Source organism: Amblyomma maculatum, chromosome 11 (assembly GCF_055883805.1).
Source record: "Amblyomma maculatum isolate TAMU_Amacu chromosome 11, ASM5588380v1, whole genome shotgun sequence".
NCBI classification, from domain to species: domain Eukaryota; kingdom Metazoa; phylum Arthropoda; class Arachnida; order Ixodida; family Ixodidae; genus Amblyomma; species Amblyomma maculatum.
In genome coordinates this window covers 36,836,489-36,859,804 of record NC_139354.1, presented here as the reverse complement: position 1 = coordinate 36,859,804, position 23,316 = coordinate 36,836,489, and the positions used below count along the sequence as shown (strand labels likewise).

Sequence of the window (23,316 nt, the reverse complement as noted above, 5' to 3'; positions counted from 1 at the left end):
GTAGCTCTCGCGAATCGCATTTTTGCTTAGCGTATAGCTGAGTATAGGAGATTTAGTGTAGCGATGAGATACTAGCGTAGACGAATACCAGATTGCTGGATGTCCGATTGCGCATGCGCCGTAGAGGCTGTGCGGTATCATGTGGCGCGCATCTTCTGAAGTGCATACGCAGAAACAAATAACGTCTCCTTATAGCCAAAGCAGTCCAAGCAACCGAGGTTTTTGATTGCTGATGTTGGGCATCGCTTCTTCTGACAGGTGTTCGGCACAAAGACAGCGCTAAACAGCGTGGACCTCAGAGTGTACGAGCCCAACGTGACAGTGCTTCTAGGACACAATGGCGCTGGCAAGACCACGCTGATGAACATCCTGACAGGCGAGTGCAGCAGATAGTGTCCCTACCACTGATTACAGATGGGTTCGTTGCTGTGCGACGGATAACAACCCGTGCACCTATGCCATCCACTTTTCCCGCGGAATGGCGGGCCCTTCTTCATGTGTTGCAGTACTTGGCACCAGCGAAGAGTGATACATTTCTCGCTTTTCGGAAGGGGTTATAGATATAAAATTTTCATGACCGAAGAGATAGTAACAGCGATACCGGTTAGCTGCTAGTCATAGCCAGCGAGTACTTGCTCAATGCGTTCCATCAAACTTATTCTCCTAGTTTTTTCCTTTCATGGTCGTGACTAGTGGTTACTACCTGTCTTGAGTAGACACATTCGCCTGCCATTTCCAGTGCTTCGCTACCTATTGTGAACTGCTGTTCCTTTAGAACTGCTCTTCGAGGCTGTCACCTTATCTTAGTCATTTTCATCCGTATCAATTTTAGATCCACCTTGTTTCGTTTCTTGTCAAGGCCATCAATCATTCTTTGTGATTCGCACCCTGAGTTACTTAGCAAGGCAATATCATCAGCGAATCTTAGATTACTGAGGCATTCTCAATCAACCCTTATCCCGAACTTTCCCCATTTCAGATCCCTTCCCCTAAGCAAGCGACTAGTACATCGGAGATACTGTCTGCTTGCGTAACACCTTCCTTATTGGAATTTCATTAGTTTATGTATATATATATATATATATATATATATATATGTGATTATGATGATGATGGTGATGAAGTGGATAGCAAAAGACAAAGGAAAGACATTGCGAGAAGCTCTCGTGCCGTCTGCGCAGTCGTTGACCAGCTTGGCTCCCTGCCTTCTGACCTGGTCAGCGCTCCGACGTCAAACCCTCGTCTTATATATATATATATATATATATATATATATATATATATATATATATATATATATATATATATATATATATATATATATATATATATATATATATTTATATATATATGAGCGTAGCGCTGGCCTGCTTAAAACGGCTTCGCAGATGGCACGAGAGCCTCTCGCAACATCTTTCCTTTTGTCTCTTGCTATCAATTTTATCATCATAATATATATATATATATATATATATATATATATATATATATTTTTTTTTTTTTCTCTCAGAAATATCTCATTGTCACCATGGTTTCGAAATGCCTGAATGACCACTAAGACTTAGACTTCGTCAAATGGTTTCTCGTAATCGATGAATATGTATAAGGGATGGTTGCATTCCGATCAGTTTGTCGTAGTTGTGGATGCTTCGAGAACCTGTGTATGACGTCAAGGGTTGCGTGTGTGCCCCGTGGTTTTACCGCTTAAGCTCGCGTTATTAGGCGGGTGACTTCAGACTTCTCTAAAATGGATAGCGAGCCTTCGCCAATATAAACAACACCAAACGAGTGCCTTCACACGTTGGACTAGGATCAACCTCCTTAAACCGCCGAAAAATGTCTCCTTTGCGTCTGGCACTGGCCTTGCCTTGCAGGCAAGCTGGCCCCGACCAGTGGTACGGTCCACGTGTGCGGCCTGGACGTGGCCGCTCAGGCAGACGAGGTGCGCAAGAAGGTCAGCTTCTGTCAGCAGGACGACGTATTCTTCCCGGACTTGACGGTCATCGAGAACATGTTATACTTTGGATCGGTAAACACGCCATTTGCCTGCAACACAAGTTTGCCGTATGTGAATCTATGCACTGCCCTAACGCGACAGCACCTTGCATGAAGCAATGAAATGCGCAACTCCTTGTGATGCCTGGAGGAAACACCGCAAAATTCAGAATTACCGTGCTAACCTCATTACCTAGCGCAAGTCTAGTTAATGCTGTTCATTCTGACAGGGCTATGCAATTTATTGTCTTTATTAGTGCACGCACTGCGTGGGGATGGGAGTCTGTCAAGCAGCCGTTATTAAAATCTTAAATGGAAGGCGTCAGAAAGCCACGAATAAGAAAGCTGAGCGCCGTGCGGCTTACACTGAAAGCAAAATCATATTAGCATAGTCATGAATACGAATTTCAACACGTGCATCTTAAGGTCTTCAAACGGACAGGTGGAGTCTCCAGCCACCTGTCGAGGTATAGATGTGGCAAGATGGAGACTTGGAAATCGCCTGTTTTTTCTTATATGGGAAAGGTTTTTTCTTGTATATAGCAGAAATTTGGATATAACGAAATGCTGAGATATATCGAATGTAGCGAATGTGCTTCTCATTACTGCGTAAGGGAATTCGAGGGGGAGGTTGCTCTTGCATATTCTCCGCATCGGTCAAGTTGACCACCCCAAATAATTTTGCAGAAGACCTCCGTTGTCGGGTGCGTTGTATATTTTACGAACAAGATTGAGTCGAGTAAAATTTCACATTAAATTTAAAAGGTTCTTAAAAGGGCCGTTGTGGAGGAGGGGAGCACTATAAAATAGCCGACTCCCTTCTTCTGTTTGTCTTTTCTTTGTAATTGGTAACTTTGTTCTCAGGTTTTTTTATGAGGACGCGTCCGGGCGCCCGTTGAACTTGAGATACGTGAGGAAAAGGTCTTTGACCGGGAGCGCGGGGCTGAGACCTGGTGAGGTGGTGGTCATACCTTGAGACAGAGCAGGCATCACGGCGCCAGACGCGGGAATTTTGACTCTCGGGGAAAACGACTTACGCCGCACCTGCTGCTCGTACCACTCAAGGGCTTGCAAATGTGCGACCGGAGGAGTGTGCTGACCGCTGTTGCAGCCGCGTGAGAAATCCAGGGTCGTCTTACGGGTAGCACACGTTGTTTCAGCTTCAAGGACTGATCCGCGCGAGCCAGGCGTGCCGGCGACAGGGAGACTGTGGAGGGCGAAACCATCTCCGCGGCGTCGTTTAACCTGTCAGCTCAGACCAATAACGGGCGAAGGTTTACATCTTCCCTGCTCAGCGCATTACCAATGGGACGGCGCCGATGCAATCGCAAGCTAGCAAAACAAAACACGAAAACAGACGTTCACTCGGGAAGCGCTACGTTTACACACAAGGGGTCTCGTATTTCTGGCTTCGCTCGCGTGAGCCGGGGGCGACGTTTCTAATGCGATGATGCCTTCGTGGTATTCGAGCGGAAAGGCGCGCACGGCGCCGTCGACTCCCGAGTGAACATAAATATCCCCGTGGCGTTCTCGCCGAGCCGGCCCAGACGCGGGAGAACAGTAAGGCCCATCCAGCACTGTCGGTTCTAAAGTTGACGGAAACATCGCCGCAGCACACGGCGCTCGATTGTGTTGACGAGCGTGGTAGCAATAAAGTTTTCCCGCTCTGCTTACGGCCAACCCTCGTATATCTTGCTGCCCTGTGTGCCCTTGCACGTGTATGCATTGCTGGTGAAAGTGGCGTCCATGTGTCTTTATTAATTTGTTTTGTCTCGCTCCTGGTTTTGAGAGGGTATCTGTGCGCCATATCCACAGGGGGAAAGGGCGAACGATTGGTGGGAGGCACGCGGTGCTCGCGAGGGACCAATCTCAGAGGTGGCGACGTTGCATTGGCTATCTAAAATGTTGCTTTGTCATTCTGGTTGGCTCCAAGAAGCTCTTTTCCTCCCATTGGCCACATGGTTGTCCCCAGGATGTTGAAAATATATACCCAAAGAGGGGTGTTTGGGCGCGAAAAAGGGTGACACTGACTGCCGACTTACGACTGATGGGGGAAGCCGCGGACTGTGTTCGCGGAAGCAAAGTGCGCTTTTGACCCAAGCAATAATGCCCGTAGCGCCAGAAAAGTATGTCCCATCCGTTTCCTGCAACGTGTCCCCGGATCAACGGACCATCAGGAACACCACATCATCCATATATGAAATTAAGCCCGTAAGTGTGACAGCCTGCAGTCTTGGATACAAGAAAACCCAGCTCGCACCAGGCCAGTCTCCATTGTCGTCATCATCCTCCACATCACAGCGACGAAATAACACACCGCCTTGCGACTCTATGCCATGGCAATGAATTGAGCCTATTTTAATTTGAAGACTGGCTCAAATGCTAGTCATGTTAGCGACAGCTGTGAGTGGCATATGTAGAAAAAAAACTAAATTGTGTAAATTTTCCGCGCGAAATAGAAAATAAAAATTTTAGAGACAAGCTCCACCGTTAAGGGCATGAAGCGATAGCGTTTCACACACAGGGAGACTAATAACAATAATAATAATAATTTGTTCGCAGGAAGGGAAAGGCGCACTATCTGTCACACTTGTCTCTGTGGACACCTGAACCGCGCCATAAGGGAAGGGAGGAAGGTGGGAGTGAAAGTGAATAGAAAGAGGAGCCGTAGGGGAGGGCTTTGGACTAATCTCGACCACCTGGGGATCTTTAACGTGCGCTGATATCGCACAGCCCACGGACGCCTTTTCGTTTCGCCTACATCGAAACTCTCGCTTTTTAAGTTTTTATTATTTTTATTTTATTTCTTATACACCGATACATGGCATCATCAAACATCGCCTTTCCATTCTGAGTAGTTTGACACCATTGACCGCATTCTCAATATATTTTGCGCTGGTACTTAGCATATTCAAGCAATGTCGTTGTATTCGGCGCAATTCGACACCTTAAACGCATTTTATTTTTCAATTGTTTTGAATTAATAATCAATCAAAAACGGAAATCAATATTAAATTAGCTTTATCAAGCATTGCTTTTTCTTCCTGAAAATTTTGACAGCTTTGAACCGCCTATTTTCATTTTTCTTTATTTTCATTTATTCATCCAGTAAACATTGATTTTATTAATTCGTCATCGCCTATGAAACTCCAATTATCAGTCAATAGAATCAAAAATTACCATGATATAAGTTTTCATGCAGCCCACGATTATTTCCAACACGCGGTGCCGACTATTACTACTACGTCCACGGCTTTTCGACCGAAATATAGCTGTATAAGCTATCGCCGAATATAGTTGAAAGCTAACGTGATCGTCACCGATGAAAGAGGGGCATCTAGCGCGGGCTTCATATTTCCGCCCTTACTCATTAGAGAGATTTAGCTTACCGTGATCCCCCACCGTGACTCTCTACCGCGCGTGGGCGGGGCGCTCAAGCTGATTGGTCCTGACGCGGTAGGTCTGTGTGCCGACATCCAGTATGTGGCGCCATCTATCAGTGTCAAGGGGGGTCTGGGCATGCGCAATGGAACGCGCGGTGGCAGATCACGGTAGCGGATCGCGGATCACGGTAAGCTAAAACTCTCTATTATTGCATGCTGACTAGCGCTCATTCGCATTACCATCTATTCAATCACAGATTATGTGTTTTTCTTTTTTTACGTCAACTCTGTTATTTTGTGTGTTTTTGTGCGTAGTCAGATGTTGCTGAACACATGCATTAGCGATTCCCACATTTCGTGCTGTGTTTTTCGCGCATGCCCTATTCCCAATAAGATATCTCCAGAAACTGCCGTCAGGCCCTAAATGCCATTTCGGCGCGGTGCAGCTGAAAGGCGCCCCGTCCAAACAACTGCATGAATCCATCAAGAGTGCGCTGTGCGTCGTGAAGATGGAAGATAAGGCCTACAGCATGCCTGGCCAGCTCTCTGGAGGAATGAAGCGGAGGCTGAGCATAGCCATCACTATCGCGTCGAAACCCGATGTGAGTGCTCTTATTGTACAGCAGCCGTTGTGAAACATTTTAGAGCCCAGAGGGTTTGCTTCTAACCTATTTAGTGGGGTTGCTTTAAAATTCATGGAAGTTCTACCGATTGGAAAGGGCACGAACGAAACCATACTTTCGGGAGAGTTGCACATGGAAATGCCTTGTGACCCATTGGGTATTGTTTAGAAGCAAACACCCTGGGCTTTAGACTTGACAAAGGATACACCGTATCGATCATTGTTAAAGGGAACGTGCGGTCGCATGGTCTACGCATTTCGCAAAGCGCTGTCACCGACAACTCGCGAGAATGGACAGAACTGTATGAATGCTGCAGAAGAGCAGTCAGCGGTGGTCAGTGCACAGTCGCCTTGTGCAATTGTTTGTCACCGGCTCTTGCGGGAGAGCTTTTCCGAGCTCTACAGCCACGGGCTTTTATGTTCCCTTTAATAGTGGACCGTACTGCGCATCACAAGCGTCAGTTCTCACGTACCGCTGTACTCAAAACGCGCCGACACACCTCACAGATGTCGTGTACATGAGCAGGAAGCTATCTCGCAAAGGGACAGGTTGAAACCAAATAGCTTCTTAATAGTACCTTGAGAGAAAGCTGGCGACAATACACTTCATAAATCTCGGAGAGGCGCGGGCATTCGAGGAAGGGAATGTTTAGCACTTCGCGAGACTACTGGAGGGCATATAGCCAAGACAGTACATCTCTTCTCGGGCCAACCTTACAGAAAAACTCAGTTTTCATAAGAACATAACGTTACACTTTTAACGTGGTGGTAATATTATTATAAAAGCGAAAAAAAAAAAACAGTTTTAAAAACAATTGTGGAGGTTGATTCCAGTTAAACCCAGTTATTACAACGTAAGCTCTGTTGAGCATGGTACACATCAGCCTGACGGCTGTGCCGATGCAATGGCACACTCTGACCGGCACGAATCTCTCCGTGGCGAGACTGAACAAACAACAAACACCGGCGAAGCATTTGTTAAACTCCGCACCTAGTTAAGTGGTATCAGAGCGAAGAGCCTCCGAGCGAGGGCTGCCGCTGCACCTCTTCGCAGCTGTTCACGTGGAGTGACGTCACTTACCGCTCCAACGGCTCAACGCCAAACGCACGAGTGAATAACCTTGGGAGTTGCAGTGCGGAAAGTAGAACACGCACTGTAATCCTTTAATATGCCGCAGAGACGAACGTCGCAGCTTCACTACCGACTGGGAGGCTGAATCCGCTTTTCGGCACAACTCTTAGCCAAGTCAACTATAAGACGCATCATCTCGGCGTTCTCACGGTGGATGAAATGCTTTATAAGAAACTCCCGTAGACGGTGATGCCACCTGTCGCTCCAGGTAGCACTGAGGAACTGCACGGGCTGAAGCAAGTGTAACGCATCTGTTTCATTTTTTTTTTCCTTGAGAACGTAGGCTTTTCACTTGCTGGTAGCCGAAAAATGCGATTTTTCGCCCCAGTAGACAGGTTTTTGCACCTCGAAAACATTCGATGTGAAGATTTCATTTATTACATTTGTATTACAGCAGCTCATTTTCTTGAGTACTTAGACAACGTCTTGATGATAAATGCAGCTTATCCATCCTCTGTTGACTCGCGCTCTTTCGTCCTTTCTGTTTTCACGTTTGTTCAACTGTTTATGTGTCCTAGCGCGCTGAGAAGCAACATGCAGAACAAACTGGCCCCTATAATAGCGCTGCTCTAAGTTCCAAGCGAAAGCCAAGTAAACGATGGCTGACTACAGCATTTAATATTAGCGGCAAACTGCCACTGCATGCAGTTAGCCTCTTTCACGAAGTCTCCTATACAGGCAACGTTTGGCATTAAGTGGCCGGTAGTTGTGTGAAGGCAAGTCAGGGGCCTTTGTAGTCAGTTCTACGAACGCTGCATAGTAATTCTGCTTGTGCGTTACTTAAACTAGACATTTACAACCTCTGCAACCTCGTGACCTTTGTGGGTTTCTGTTGGCTAGAACTGTACCGTATTAAGCAAAGGTAGCGAACCACCAGGATGACATAGTGACTATGTTGGTTTGCGTTGCCGATTGCTAGATAACCTGCTCGAATACAGATCGCAGCATCCGCATTTACATAGAAAATAAATTGAAATCCATGAAGTAATAAAAAGGATAACCAGCTAGAACATTCAGCTCAGGAAATGGGGTGCGATGTTAACCATGTTTCACACTGCAGCCCCCCTTCATCACCAGCTCAACAGGTGCATACAAATTACTCTTTCATGTCCCATGCTTTGCTTGAGGCAAACTGGACATGGCCTAAGTGAACGCCTCATAGAGTAGAGCAGAAAGTACCACTCCCTGCATGTTCCAGGATTCGTCATAACACTCTGAAACACGATTACAATCCTTCGTTTGAAAAGGCCGTAACTCTGGCAAAAGCAAAACCAAATAAAGACACCAGGTCATCGAGACCTTCCGAATGATTTGAGATAAAATGTCATTACGTATAGGCTCCACCTTGAACGTATTCACCCGAATAAATTTTTATATGCTTTCTAAATATGAAAAAAAGAATTACATGAAAGCCAGCTATGCATGTGTATTAGTTAGGTCAGTTAGGCAAGATGATTTAACTTCATTATGCCGCGAAATTCCTTATCTAGCTTCACAAACACCTATTTGACATTTTTCAATTGCTTTTATTTTCGTATTCATTTTTCTTTCACTTAAACATTTTGCTATCAGCTCAGTGAAGTTGCGTATTAGTCATCTGCTTCCATTTGCTTCTGATCGTTAAGCTTAAGACACGTACCAAGTTCTGTTTTTCCAGTGGACTGAATTAACTTCGTTTGATCGCGCTTCGCGTTGTCTTTTATAAATCATCGGTATGAGAAGCGCACGTCTTGCATATGATCACGCTTCAATTGGACCATTCTCAAACACTTCTTGATAAATCAGTGCCCGCCATGTCATCTGCCAACTACTGTCTACAGAGCAGCATGTCTATTATTTTAGCCGACGACATCGATAACAACAAAGTCGGCGCCGGATTTTCTGTGAAACGAGGTTTTTAATCCTATAACGTTATTAGCGATACCATAGCGCTATTCCTCACCTCTGTCGCGCGCCTCTAGTGCTTATTCGCTGTCTGGTTCCGACGATGCTGGCCTGCGTGCCGCTTTTCCAGCATGCGGCGCCATCTGGCACCGTCAGAGCGAACTGAGCATGCGCAGTAGAACGCGCAGTGGCGCATTCCGCTAACGGATCGCGCTATGATATAATTTACCATGTGTAATGTGAGGGCCGAGGCGTCCGCTTATGGTTGACTTTCAGCCTGTGCTTGTATTACGTCACGTAATACCGTGCATCATGGCGTCCTAGCCTGATGAAGTTTGATCTACTGTTTATTCGTAGTACAATAAATAAATCTAGTACCTTTTAATGGCACGCGCAGCCTTTATCTACGCTGAAACAGGTACAAGCCGGAAATAACTGTGAAGAGCAATGAGATAGTGCCTGCTTGAAACGCTTCCGTGCTCCGTCTACGACAGATCTTGATACTGGACGAACCGACCACGGGCTTGGACCCCGAGACGCGTAGAACCATCTGGGATGTCATGCAGAACGTGTCCAAGGAACGAACCGTGCTGCTGTCCACCCATGACATGGACGAAGCCGACGCCATCGGAGACCAGATCATCATCTTGTCTTCTGGAGCGGTCGTGAGCAGCGGATCCACGGCATTCCTCAAGAAAGCCTGTGGTACGTGAAGAGCCCACTCGACAGCTGTTGACCGTACACTCCGAAACAAAAAGCTGATTGTCCGATCCCAGGCTACCGCTTGCGCAGAATCGTTTTTCGTAGGTCTCGGCTAACGGCAACGGTAGCTGGCGACAAGTTTCCTACGGGTTATCAGTTGAGCGACCGAAAGCGGCGCTCTAGTAATTAGTGACAGATATTAGCAGACTTCCGCTTTAGAACTAAAGGGGTATTTTACTCCCAAATCTATCACTGGCTTGATGTCGCCATACAGGTCTGCATTATTCTGTGGATTGTACAGGGTCCGTCCTCCACTCTTAACTGAAGACGCTCGCTGTCTTCAAGCGCCATTGCACCCTATGTGGCTACATGTCGAAGCAACATGATGTAGGCACATATGACCTGGAGGTGCTACTTCGCATGCCTGCCGCTTAGCTTCAATAAGCGGCCAGTTCGGATGCATGGCGCTTTGAAGAGAGCGACCGTGTTCGAACTAAGATCGGACGACGCTGCACAGCGTAAGCTGCAAAACCTTCAATACATTAAATAAATAAACCATATTGTCAGTCAGTTGAATCAATGACGAATTGAACTCAAATTTTCAAATGAAATATTTAACTACCCGCCCGAATCCTTGTGACCTGCCATCCCTGCAGGTGGTGAATTGGTGAGAAGAAAACCCCCTCTCAATTTGCAGTTCATTTTGTCTACGGACGAATTAAGTAACGCCTAAGGAAACATACGATAATGGGTGACAACATTGTCATCACTTTCTTTGGCACTAAAAGACAAAAAGCGCCCATAGGCAGTCTGCACGCATACCTCCTCTTCTATATCACTACACTACAACTGAAAGCAAGGGTAGTTGTGAGATTGAGTGCCCCTATCGGAAATCAGGTCTCGCAAGTTACAGCATTGCGTCGACTGAAATCACGAGGTAAGCGCTGTAAGCCTAAGCAGGAATTAGAGGACTGTGCATCGAGCAAGCTGCACCCCCCCCCCCCCCCCACACACACACAAAACAGAACTTTGTGTACAACGCTCTGTGTAATAAAGCGTGGTACCGCTATTGGTGCCCGATATAGCGTTCGATTAGTTTTTATTGAGGCTGCTATTTATGGAACTATTGAAAAAGAAAAAAGCTCTTGCACATCGGCTCCACATACTGAGCATGCCGTCATGCAAACGTCCATATTCACCCCAACATTTATGAATGCGCTGTCTGCTAGTATTGTCCATGCAAATTTTATTCTTCTATATGTGCCTGTGGTTGGCCTGGGGGCGACGAGATAACAGGGCTTAGCTGAATTCGAACGCTGCTAATTGGGCAGGAGGAAGAGTCACGATTGCCTTGGGACAGGTATGGGAGGGATGTTACCGGTGGGTCGCACTAGCTACGTCGTTCCTCGTGCGCTCCTAATGAAGCGGAGATATTTTCGCAGGCTGTGTTGCGCTGCTAGAGTTCCAAATGTCATTAAAAGAAATTAATTGCTCATGATAATCAGGCAATAATTAAAATGTTGATGTTGAGAAACCATACGAATTTAGAAGCACCGTCACTCGAAGTGGGTACTGTCTTCATCAATCAAGAAAAAAAAGGGACAAACTGAAACAGATACGTGGTGGAGAACAGTAAAATGGTGCCACAACTCAGTGTACAAGGGCCGGCCAGTATAGATTTAAGATAGACAACAATACAGACAGCAACAGGACATTTCCTACTATGCTATTCCTCTGTGCTAGTGTTTACAATGAATGTGCACAAATTTGAATATTTTTCTTCTGATCAAGGTTGCAGTACAATGGGCTCTTTTGCTTGTCCTACCTCAATTACACTTTCTGGGACACATTTTAAATGTGAGGCAACTATCAAATACTGAACATATATTGATAGAAATAGTGCAATTTGATTCCATTGTACACAAGAATTTTACTTTTAGGATTATCCTCTGCCCACAGCAGGTTAATAGGACTGCTACGGAAAATGAATGAGTTGCGTTTTTGAAAATAAAGGCCGAAAACTATTAGCCTGCCGAAGGAGAATCTGCCTTTGTATTGGTATAGTGCAGATAAACGATATCCGAAAAATTAATTCTTCCTAAAAGTCTGCACAGAAGTTCTTGGTATATTCAGGACCAAAATTAATCGTGCCTCTGTTCATGAAGTCAGCGGTAGTCACGTACTTCTTTCCACTGCGCTGGTGTACGCCATGGTACCGTTTTTATTAACGGTGAACAACCAACTAGAAACGGTAACCGCGGGGCGTTCATTTCCTGCCGCAACAAAAACAAACAATCAAAACAAAATCAACTTGAGCTTCGAATTAAGGCTCGTCTTGCTTCAACACCATATTATTACGAGCCTTAGCGACAGAAAAAACTGTCGCCTGTCATAAAATTCGCCCATTGGCTGAAGGAAGAGAAAGCACAAGTGCAGATGTGACAATTAACTGCAAGTTTCGTTGCATCTTTATTGTTTGTGTGTGTACCTCTAGACACCTTCAGGGAAACATCCAACCACTAGATGGGTGACTCGAACAGGTGCTCCTGTGTGCAATCAGACATGTAGGGGTCCTCAAACACAGCCATAAAGGAATGGCATACAACACGACAAAAAATGGCATTGAAAGCTTCTAATCTATCGCAATGCAAGCACATAATGTAATTATGTGTTCGTGCGGATTTTGTCTCCTTTCTTGTTGCGCTGCTTTTACCATATGCTAGCCTCATAAGCTGAATTAGTTTCTCTGTAACTAAATTTAGTCTTGCTTCTCTTTAGGTCAAAAAAGAAATTGGGGATATATACCTAATAATATGACGCCATGGCATAAATGACTCCCGTCTCCGTCACCTTCCGGATCCTTGTTCGTACATACATTTCGCTATTCACCCAATCACCAGTTCCCGACCTTGCGTCCCCTTTGTCTACTAATACTCACGAGATATAGATAAGAAGCCCCACTTCAACCACCATGCCGTAGGAATTATGCGTCTGGTCCAGAATCCACGTGTCGATCCCCATCGCAAAAAAGCATCCCAAAATAGCAGCTTCCACCACGTCACATGGTCTGGTGACATCAAGCAACCCTACGCTCAATAAGTGCCCTGCCATGTCACTCCTTTCAAGAGCCATTCTCGAGAACTGTCGCTCACTACGCGGAAAAAAATCGTATCTTTCAGAGAGCACAGCCCTCAATGCTATCCCGTTAAACCTCTTAAAGTCGTTGGTAGAGCGTTGGTTGCGGATTGGTCGAAATATGTCCCGCTTTTGATTGCAGGAGTGGGTTACAAACTAACTATGGTGAAGGTTCCAAACGTGTTCGACCTGGGCGAAGTCCACGCCTTGGTCAAGGAAACAGCGCCCATGGCGGAAGTGGATGAAGACAAGCAGGAGGAAGCGGTCATTGCTCTGCACACGCTGGATCATAAGCAGCTTCCGCCCATGTTCGAGGCACTGGAGAACTCGGCCGACAGGTTGGGCATCGCTAACATGGGCATCACCGTGGCATCAATGAAGGACGTTTACCTCAAGTGAGTTGAGGACATGCTTAGTGCGAGCGCGGGTTGTTCAAGTGCACAGGCGTCTGTTTCGGTCCCGGCTCTTCAGCTTGCAGGACCTAAGAAAACTAGCGCAGAAGCGATGACTATATATAATAGTTAGCTTATGCTGTCAAAAGAGCTCGCCTACTATGGAATCACGGCTGAGCATTGCTTTTTAAACTCCTGTTTTGTGTTGACCTAATTTTTGCCAGAATCCTGTGAGTACGAGTAGCGTCATTACGCAGTACCATCCGCCCAATATCAGCCACACGACTGCAAAGGGAACCCATACAGATTTCACATAAACTTTCTAGTTGAAACATACAATGTTCATGTGAAATCTCTATGCGTTTCTTCCTCGTTCGGGCTTTCAACCGCGGGACCTGTGCTGGGTATTCATCATCATCATCAGCCTGATTATACCCACTGCAGGGCAAAGGCCTCTCCCATTTTTCTCCACTTAACCCGGTTCTGTGCTAGCTGCATCCACTTGACCCCTGCGAACTTCTTAATCTCATCCGCCCACCTAACTTTCTGCCGCCCCCTGCTACGCTTTCCTTCCCTTGGAATCCAGTTTGTTACCCTCAGCGACCATCGGTTATCCTCTCTTCGCACTACATGTCCTGCCCATGTCCATTTCTTCTTAATTTCCACTAGAATGTCGTTAACTTGAGTTATTTCTCTGACCCACTCTGCACGCTTTCTATCTCTTAATGTTGCCCCTACCATTTTTCGTTCCATAACCCTCTGGATTGTCCTCAACTTAAGTAGAACTCTCTTGGTTAGCCTCCACGTTTCAGCCCCATAGGTGAGTACAGGCAAGATGCAACTGTTGTATACTTTCCTCTTGAGCGATACCGGTAAACTGCTAGTCATAATCTGCGAGTGCTTCCCAAATGCGCTCCATCCCAATTTTATTCTTCTTGTTATTTCCTTTTCATGGTTCGGATCTGCGGTTACTACCTGTCCTAAGTAGATATATTCGCCTACTACTTCAAGAATTTCGCTACCTAATGTAAACTCCTGTTCCTTCCCGAGGCTGTTGAACATTACCTTAGTCTTCTGCATATTGATTTTCAAGCCTACTTTCCTACTTTTCCAGCCTAGGTCATCAATCATTATTTGCAGTTCATCTCCCGAGTTGCTTAGCAAGGCAATGTCATCAGCAAATCGCAGATTACTGAGGTATTCTCCATCTACCCTTATCCCTAACTGCTCCCATTCCAAGTCTCTGAATACTTCCTCTAAACAAGCTGTGAATAGTACTGGGGAGATTGTGTCTCCTTGCCTAACACCTTTCTTTATGGGAATTTTGCTGCTTTCTTTATATAGAACTATGGTTGCTGTGCAGCCACTATATATATCTTCCAGCACGTTTACGTACGGCTCGTCTACCCCCTGATTTCTCAATGCCTGCATCACCGCCGAGGTTTCAACTGAGTCAAATGCTTTTCGTAATCAATGAATGCTATGTATAAGGGCTGGTTATATTCCGAGCATTTTTCTATCACCTGATTGATGGTATGGATATGATCGATAGTAGAGTACCGTTTCCGAAACCCTGCTTGATCCTTTGCTTGATTGCAGTCTAAGGTTGTCCTGATTCTATTAGCGATTACCTTAGTAAATACCTTATACGTAACAGACAGTAAGCTGATTGGTCTGTAATTTTTAAGGTCCTTAGAGTCCCCTTTCTTGTGAATGAGGATAATGTTTGCATTCTTCCATGCTTCCGGTACCGTCGATGACACCAGGCACTGCGTATACAGGGTGGCCAGTTTTTCTAGCACGATATCCCCCCCACCCCCCGTCCTTCAGCAAATCTGTAGTTATCTGATCCTCTCCAGCCGATTTCCCCCTTTTCATAGTTTCTAGTGCTTTCTTGACCTCGTCCTTCGTCACTGGTGGAACGTCTGACTGTTTTTCCCTACCACCAATCTCATTACGGTCCTGACTACTTTGGCTACTGTAGAGATCTGTATAGAACTCCTCGGCTACTTTGACTATCTTGTCCATATTAGTGATGACGTTGCCCGCCTTGTCCCTTATCGCATACATCTGGTTTTTGCCTATGCCCAATTTCTTCTTTACCGCTTTAAGGCTGCCCCCATTCTTTACAGCATGCTCAATTTTCTGGGTAGTACTTCCTCTAAAGGAGCTAATCGGGATGAACAGCAGATAAGATCGTGAGGTAAGTGCGTAACATTTAACAGTTCGAAGACAGGCTTTGGTTCAGTGATTACAGTAATTTGAAAGGCGCGGATTTGTAATAAGGAAGTTACTGAAGAGTGGCTATATTACTGCATGAATCTCGTATTGAGGATGATCGTAGCACTAAACTGACATGCTGGGCCGTTACTTTATTAATGCGGTTTCGTTGAACGCCCCATTCTGCTTAAAATCAGGCTTAATACGGTTGAAAACTTTTCGGACATGGCTCAGGCAGGTAATAGGCGGAGTACAAGATTTATGGGTGGTTTGCATGACATCAAAATACTACATGGCATGACAGGAGCTGCTAAGTGGTGCTTCCGTTTTGAGATTCAAGAGTGAGCTGGCAGATGAACCCTTTGATCTCGCCGCATACATATTGCAAGTCTAAACAAAATCGCATCCTTAAAGGTGCATTTCCGTGTCTATAATTCACACCCTCCTGAAAAAGAGCATTGAAGCTTTGATTGACAGTATTAACGGGTACAGTGATACTTGCTGCACTCATTAAAAGGTACATCATCACTTCGATGCACCTTTTCTGGAGGGTGGGGTGGGGTACTGACAAAAAAAAGTGCGATTTTCTTTACTACGTAGGTCATGTAAGCATGTTTGTGTGGCGTATGTGACATCTTACGACTGCATGCTAATGAGTATGTGTGGAATAATAACGGCATAGATTAGTTTAAGAAACTAGTCATTAAACTATAAATTTCATGTGCGCGAACAAGGATCCGGTGAGCGGGAACCATAAATTATCCCATTTTTCCCTTAAGACGGAGCATAACTCCCCCACCCCGCCTTTTGTTTTTTCCTTGTTTAGAATCAACATGGACTGGGCACCTGGAGGAAAACAACGTGAGCAAAGTGTGGATGGTAAGTCTCCACAACTAGCGCGCAACGGAACGAAGGGAAAACTACTGACATCATTAACCACGCAGCACAAGTCTTTCCAGCGCTCTTTGCCACTACAGAACAAAGCTGCTCTGATGGCACTGCTACTGGTGACATGCGTTTTGTGGCCAGTAGCGCCGCCAGAATGAACCACTGATGTTCAGCTCTTTCATTGGTGAGGCTTGACCCGCATTATGCTTGTGTGACGACTGGGCCCGTGTTCACGTTGGTTGGTTGACCCTCCTCGGAGGATAGCTCTACACCAAAGAGCTCCGTCGCATGTCCACTGATACTGCGTCTCACAGTTAAAAGACCGGGTTGGGCCACTCTGCAGCCCCTATCGAGTGTTGCAGTCACCACCACAAAGAGGTTGTTGATGCCAGCCGCGTTCATACGTGGTATACACAGTCGCGCCTTTTCCAGAAACGCGCCGTCCAGAAAGCCGGATTTGTCTCTTCCTGGCATCAACCTGGAACAGACAATATTCGAGCATGGCTGTTGTCTCGTGTGTGTACGTCACTTCTGTAGGAGGCCATTCATGGTAGTGCCCAACGAGGATCCAGCTGGAGTAAGCCTGCATGTGCCGCAACTTAAGAACGGGAGCTCGTTCTGAGCGTACTTCCGAAGAATTCAGTACAATCAAGCGTTTCTTTTCACTTTGTGCACATTTCTTTTTAAAAACGACGAGGGAGGTGTCGTCGCATTCTCTGCGAGTGGATTGTGTAGATATACGGACATTAATTACAGGATCAATCACACTTAGCGGGAACACGAATCCGCCTGGCCATACAACTGCAGACCGCGACTGCGTCTAACTCGGGTCACGAATCAATGCGCAGTGTTGCACGAGAAGAGGAACTTGGAAGAGATGCTTCGGGTCAGCTGGCACTGCGCGTTTGTTTTCTACCGGTTTGGGCGCAGTGGTGATCCGCATGTGTGCAGTTACGCAGAGCTCCGTCACTGCTAAAAGTGATAAACATCGTACTTGCAGGTCCACAATTCTAGGACATGTTGGGATATTGCAAGATGCTGTTATGCAAATGTTGAAGGCAACGTTATAAGCTTCAGACGCGCGGCGGAAACTTGTGTTTAATGTTCTTCCTGTGCTCTCAACATGGAGGTAACACTGCCACAGAAAACACACGAGCTCTGTTTTTCAGAATAATTATGAGCAAACTGTAGAGCATTTTAAGATACTTATTACGAACACATGGATAGCAATGATGTGAGCAGAGCTTGCGAAGCGTGGCAAAATAATGGTTTTCGAGTTTCTCCTGCTCTAGCACAATAACTCGCGCTCCATTTTTGCATTTTTTCAAATTTATAGCAAAAACCATAGAAGCCTGCCGCGGGATACTCAGCGAATATATTTGTAGTTATTACGATGTATAATATTGTGTTTAAAAATTATGTTCGAAGACGATGGTTTAAAACGTCGACATTGTGTAAGCATGTATAGAGCTTAATTTATAGACATGAGTGCCATGAAAAAGAGAAACAAAACAAAATTTTTAAATATTGATTTTTTCTTAAGCAGCGCCACGTTAACGTTCGGAAAACCAGAAGCCGTAGATATAAAAAGTGACCTCAGTTTGTAAATAATAAAGGTCGACAATAGGCCTCAAGATATTGAGCTTTAAATAGATTTTTTCACAGCTAGTTAAGTTGGATTTCTCGCGTTACACTATTGTAAAATTTTCTTACTCCTATTTTCAATGCTGCGAACTGGAAGATGACTGTGTTTATTATTCGTATCAGAAGATTATGTGATTTCAACAACGATATCACGAGCAGCGATCCCAATTCAAAAGTGTGCAATGCGAGAAAGTGAACCCCGTTAGCAATCGTTCAGAAGCGGATCTTTGACGCTCGGTATTACGAACAACATTGCCGAATTAGAATTCACAGCCTGGCTGAACTTTAATGCTTACATGCCTTTGATCTCGCCGCATACATTCTCGCTGCCTGAAACCACGAATAAAAAGTTTGGTACGTATTTGAAATATTTACTCTCTATTAAGTGAGCTTTATCAGTAGACCCCCAAATATAGTTACGGGCGGAGTCTCTGTTGAAGAAATTGAATTTCTTTGTGTCATAACAACTGCCCCGCCGCGGTGGCACGGTGGTTGTGATGCCCGAGTACTGTGCTGAAGTACCCTGGTTTGAACTGGACCACGGACGGCTGCGTTCCGATGGGTGGTGGTGGTGACAAACATTTACTCTTTGTACAAGGAGGGGTTCGGACCGAGGCCCTATTGGCCCAGGCTCTCACAAATCTAGGTGGAGCTCCTATACCGGAGCCCCAATGGCGTCTAACGCCGCTCGCGCCCTGGCGACCAAGGTCCGCTGGGACTGTAGGTCATGGCAGCTGAGCAGCGCCGCCTCACAGGCATCCCTAGAAGGGTGGGTAATGAAGGATTGTGAACGGTGGGGATTGGATGGACAGGCCCAGACCATGCGGAAAACGCCCGAAAATGTCGCTCCACACAGGCTGCAGCCCCCATCAAAGTCTGTATTGCAGTGCTTCGAGACTGCCGGGCACAGCATTGTGTTTGTAAACATTTTTAGGGGGAGCCTTTCGTCCGCTTTCCGGAGACCTTTACAAGGTTCCGGAAAGCGGCGGTAGCTGTCCTTATAATATGTGGTAATTTCTTTGAATGCAATAAGACATTGAGTGGGATCGAAGTAGACTTCCCGAACAAGTTTGAGTGCCCGGGGAGAGAGCGCGCGGACCGCCTGATTGGCTAACTCATTGCCCATGAGTACCTCATGGCCGAGAGCCCAGATGAGATTACAGTTTTGATGGTCGCTGGACCGACAGCAATTTTGTAGGATGCGCTTGGCAAGAGGAGGTATTCAACCCAGTCCATAATTCCGACAGGCCCCCTTAGAGTCGGTAATGATGTGTTTTACTTGTGGGAGGGAGACGGCGCGCGAGATCGCGATTTTCTCTGCGTATATTGTGTTGTGGGCCTGGAACGCGAGTCCTTCCACTGTGTTGGTGTTGTGGACCACTATCGTGGTGAACCACCTCTCACGGTAGGGACCGGCAATGTCCACGTAGTATACATGTTGTTGTCTACCATAATGCCGCTCCAGTGCTTCCGCACGCGCCTGGCGACGGCCAATATGATCAGAGTGCGACATGTTGCGGGGAATGAGTCTGACCCTGAGGGCGCTTCTCCAGGGTTCTGGCGCTCGTACCCATCCCTCAAAGGTGGTGGTGCATTGGATGTGTAGTCGGTCAAGAAGGCGGCAACCGGACGGCGTTTGAGATAGGCGCGTGTATTGGCTGAAAAGATGGGCCTCTCGGAGCTCCCCATAGGTGTTGACCATCCCAAGGTCCAAAAAACACTGGTTGGATGTGACAATGGGGAGGTCAAGAGCCTGTTTGATAACTTTGCGATGTATGACCTCGAGTTGGTCCTCGTCATGTTTGCGTATGTGAAGGTAGGGGGTTGAGTAGAGAATTCTACTCGTAACGAATGCATGTGCCAGCCGCAAGGCATCTTTACTTCGTAACCCCCCAAGCTTATTGGAGACCCGGCGGACCATACGGCCCACCTGGTCGCCATACATGCGAATTTTCGTTAGTGTTTCTTTCCGGTCTGCGTTGTTGGTGAATAGAAAGACCAAGGATGCGGATCTCCTTAGCCTCTCTAATCGGACCCGAAGGAAGTGTAAGGTTATTTGATGTGTCGTCCCGAAGGGAGGGACGGATGTGGACAAATTCTGATTTGGTGGGGGCACATTGCAGACTACAGGACGCAGCGTAAGCGTCCACCACCTCCGCTGCCTGTTGTAGGCATATTTCCATGTGTCCAAGGTTACTGCCGTTGCCCAGATAGACATATCATCCGCATATATGACATATCGATTGCCAGGTATAGAGCTTAAATTTGCGGGAAGATTTTTCATTACAAGGGTGAAGAGGAGACAACACTGCGCCTTGTGGTGTACCCCGGGGTCCGATGGTATAGGTTCCACGTTCTGTGTCTTGAATTAGAATGTAGGCGTGTCGACCCTTGAAAAATTGCCATATGTATCAATAGATATTCTGACCACAGTTGGTATTTTGGATATGATTTAGCATCACTTCATGTTTGACGCTTATAAAAGGCTCCTTTCAAATCTAAGGCCAGGACTACCTTGTCATTGTGAGGGAGTTTTTTAGGCTCTAATATGTCGTGATCGGAAACCTGTGGTCGGAAACCAAACATAGTGTCCGCAAAAGTTTGATGTGTTTCGAGGTAAGTGGACAACCTGTCTCGCACCATAGTCTCCATCAATTTGCCGACACAAGATGTGAGGGAGATAGGGCGCAGGGTTTCCACATCAATTAGCTTGCCTGCCTTAGGACTAAATGTTACTAGGGCTATCTTCCAATTCTGGGGGAGAGCAATCTCTCCCAGCCAGATTTGGTTGGTAAATTCAAGGATGGTATGGTACGCTGCATCCGGAAGGTTCGCGAGAGGTTTGACGGTAACCTTGTCCCGCGAATGGGGGCGAAACGGAGAGGCGCCCGTGTGCTGTGCGATGTCAGTACATGTTAAAGATCCCCAGGTAGTCAAAATTACTCCATAGCCCTTCAATTCGGCTCCTCTTTCTTTTCACTATCACCCCCACCTTCCTTCTTTCCCTTAGGGTGCGGTTGAGGTGTCCACAGAATAAAATCTCACAGATAATGCGCTTTTCCTTTCCTGTTTCTGTAAATTCATCATCAGCATCATCATCAGCCTGACTATACCCACTGCAGGGTGAAGGCCTCTCCTATATTTCTCCACTTAACCCGGTTCCGTGCTAGCTGCATCCACTTGACCCATGCGAACATCTTAACCTCATCCGCCCACCTAACTTTCTGCCATCCCCTGCTACGCTTTCCTTTAAATTAATTGACACCAATTGGGTTTGACCGATATTGCTTGAGATTCAATAGCCACATAAAAATAGTTCGCATCACGACTATTAGACAAGAATTAATAAGGCTATCTTGAACCACTTTCAACATTAAAATTTAACATTAAAGCTTTAGGAAACGTTACCCGTTGTAGATGTCCCCTTTACTGCCAACGAAGCTGCACTCCTAGCATGTTCCAATGACAACATTCCTTTCACATTCCTTCTTCCCCAGTGACAACATGGGGAAAATTGACCCTGGGCCATCAGATATGTAGGTACAGGTGTGTAAGGCAGGGGTGCTTGGGCCTTGGCCATGCAGGATCATGCGTGCTGTAATAGGTAACTGCGCTTCTGGCACCTCTCCTCCACCCTCGCTTTGGCAGGCCCGATAGTAGAAGCGCAATGATCTATATAGCGTGCTGAGCAGAGAGGTGTGTATAAACACAATTAGCTATTACAGTGCGTACGATCATGATTGGGGTAGGCGCCCGTGCTATTCGCTGTACTGTGAAAAGTATCTTAGACGGAGCGGACCATGCCGCCATCAGAGAATGAGCCAGGCTAGTGATGCTGACAACTATGTCACTTAAACGCGTAAAACCGAAAAATTCTCTGCTGCGATCTTTCCTTAATTGCTTTGAAACACAGCATAAGGCGCTCAATTATGTGCCTGATTTCGATAAATATGCACTATTTCGCGGTGGTTCCACTTAATTCCATGACCCCGTTTGCCGCAGAGAGTGACATCACCATTGTGTGCCGGCCGGTCGTGAAGACGCAGAGCCTGTGGCGGTGCTTCTACGCCCTCTGGATTAAGAGGCTCCTCTACGTGGCGCGAAGCTCGGGACTCATGCTGTCCGTCATCGTGCTGCCTTTGCTGCTGCTCCTCTTTGTGACGGCCATTGCGCCGGTACCATACGGGAGGCCCAAGCAACTGGTGCCGGTGGGCACGACGCGGCCCATTGAGTTGAGCTTGGCCACCCATTTCCCCAACAGCACCGTAATCGTCGAGCAGGCACCGGGTCAGATTACTTTTAGCGCTGCTCTACGGGCGCTGCTCGAGTCTCAAGGCTGTAGAGTCCGCTCCGTCGCCAACATTACCGCGGAGCTGCGCCAAGAGCACAAACTCGACTTCGGCCACTATATGAGCACCTACCCAATGGCTGTCGCTTTCGAGTCTGACGTGTGAGTCACCCTGGCTTGTAGTGCGTTGTTATTTCCAGACTTCCTGGCTCCGTATTCCGAGGCTGCGTCGTATTTAAAAGGGTCGTTATATCCCCGACCTCCAATTATATGGATTGGTGAAAACGCCAGAAGTGGAAGTGGTACTGATTTCCGGTTCCGGCGTTGCCACCATTCAGATGATTCGAGGTCAAGGGGATAACACTACTGAAAAGGATGAAAACTCGGAATACGGACCCTGCAGTGTGCGGAGAGATTAGAGAGCGTTATTCGTTCGCATCCGCCTGGGCGTACTCTTATGGTCCCAAAGCTAACTTACAAAGCTTTTCGAAAGTATTGCAAACTAAGGAAAAGATGTCCATCATCCCGAACGTACTCCTTAATGTCTGTATCCGCCCAGCATCTATGCAAAATGGGCGTCGTAGTGCAGGCTTGAAAGGTTTAACACGACATAACTAAATGCCCCGATCTCCGCAAGATCCAACGTAGGCGTTGTGAGCGAAAGATCACATGTGTGCCTATATAAGGACGTATATTGGCAGTTGACACGGCCAGGCACTGATTGGTCAGCGAGTTCTGTGACGTCACAAAACCACATGAGAGGACCGAGTTGGTAGGTGTTGCCCCCTGGTGTTTACATTGGATATAAGAGGGTGACTAGTCGCGGAACCCATTCTTCGAGGACCCTTGGAAACCAAGTTAGGCACGCTTGCTCTATGCCATGGATAGCACTTCGTACGACTTGGTTTAGGCGCATGTATCCCTAACTACGCTAAAAAGAGGCACTGGATTTACATAGGAGGCGTGTATTTTGTAGCCGCACACACAGTCTCATTCATTTTACGCCGCCGGAATAACATATGCTCAGCCTA

At 46.5% G+C, this 23,316-nt stretch overlaps 1 protein-coding gene across 1 annotated transcript in view; it reads left to right on the top strand.

Annotated features, from left to right (window-relative positions):
* Positions 1 to 23,316, top strand: part of LOC146173514 (phospholipid-transporting ATPase ABCA3-like) — a 109,870-nt gene that overhangs the window by 39,489 nt on the left and 47,065 nt on the right. Inside the window, exons 9-15 of the mRNA XM_084585212.1 lie at positions 259 to 376; positions 1,875 to 2,029; positions 5,825 to 5,980; positions 9,511 to 9,721; positions 12,996 to 13,248; positions 16,292 to 16,344; positions 22,000 to 22,447. Of these exons, the coding sequence (XP_084441338.1) occupies positions 259 to 376; positions 1,875 to 2,029; positions 5,825 to 5,980; positions 9,511 to 9,721; positions 12,996 to 13,248; positions 16,292 to 16,344; positions 22,000 to 22,447 (1,394 nt within the window). The remainder of the gene's footprint in view (positions 1 to 258; positions 377 to 1,874; positions 2,030 to 5,824; positions 5,981 to 9,510; positions 9,722 to 12,995; positions 13,249 to 16,291; positions 16,345 to 21,999; positions 22,448 to 23,316) is intronic.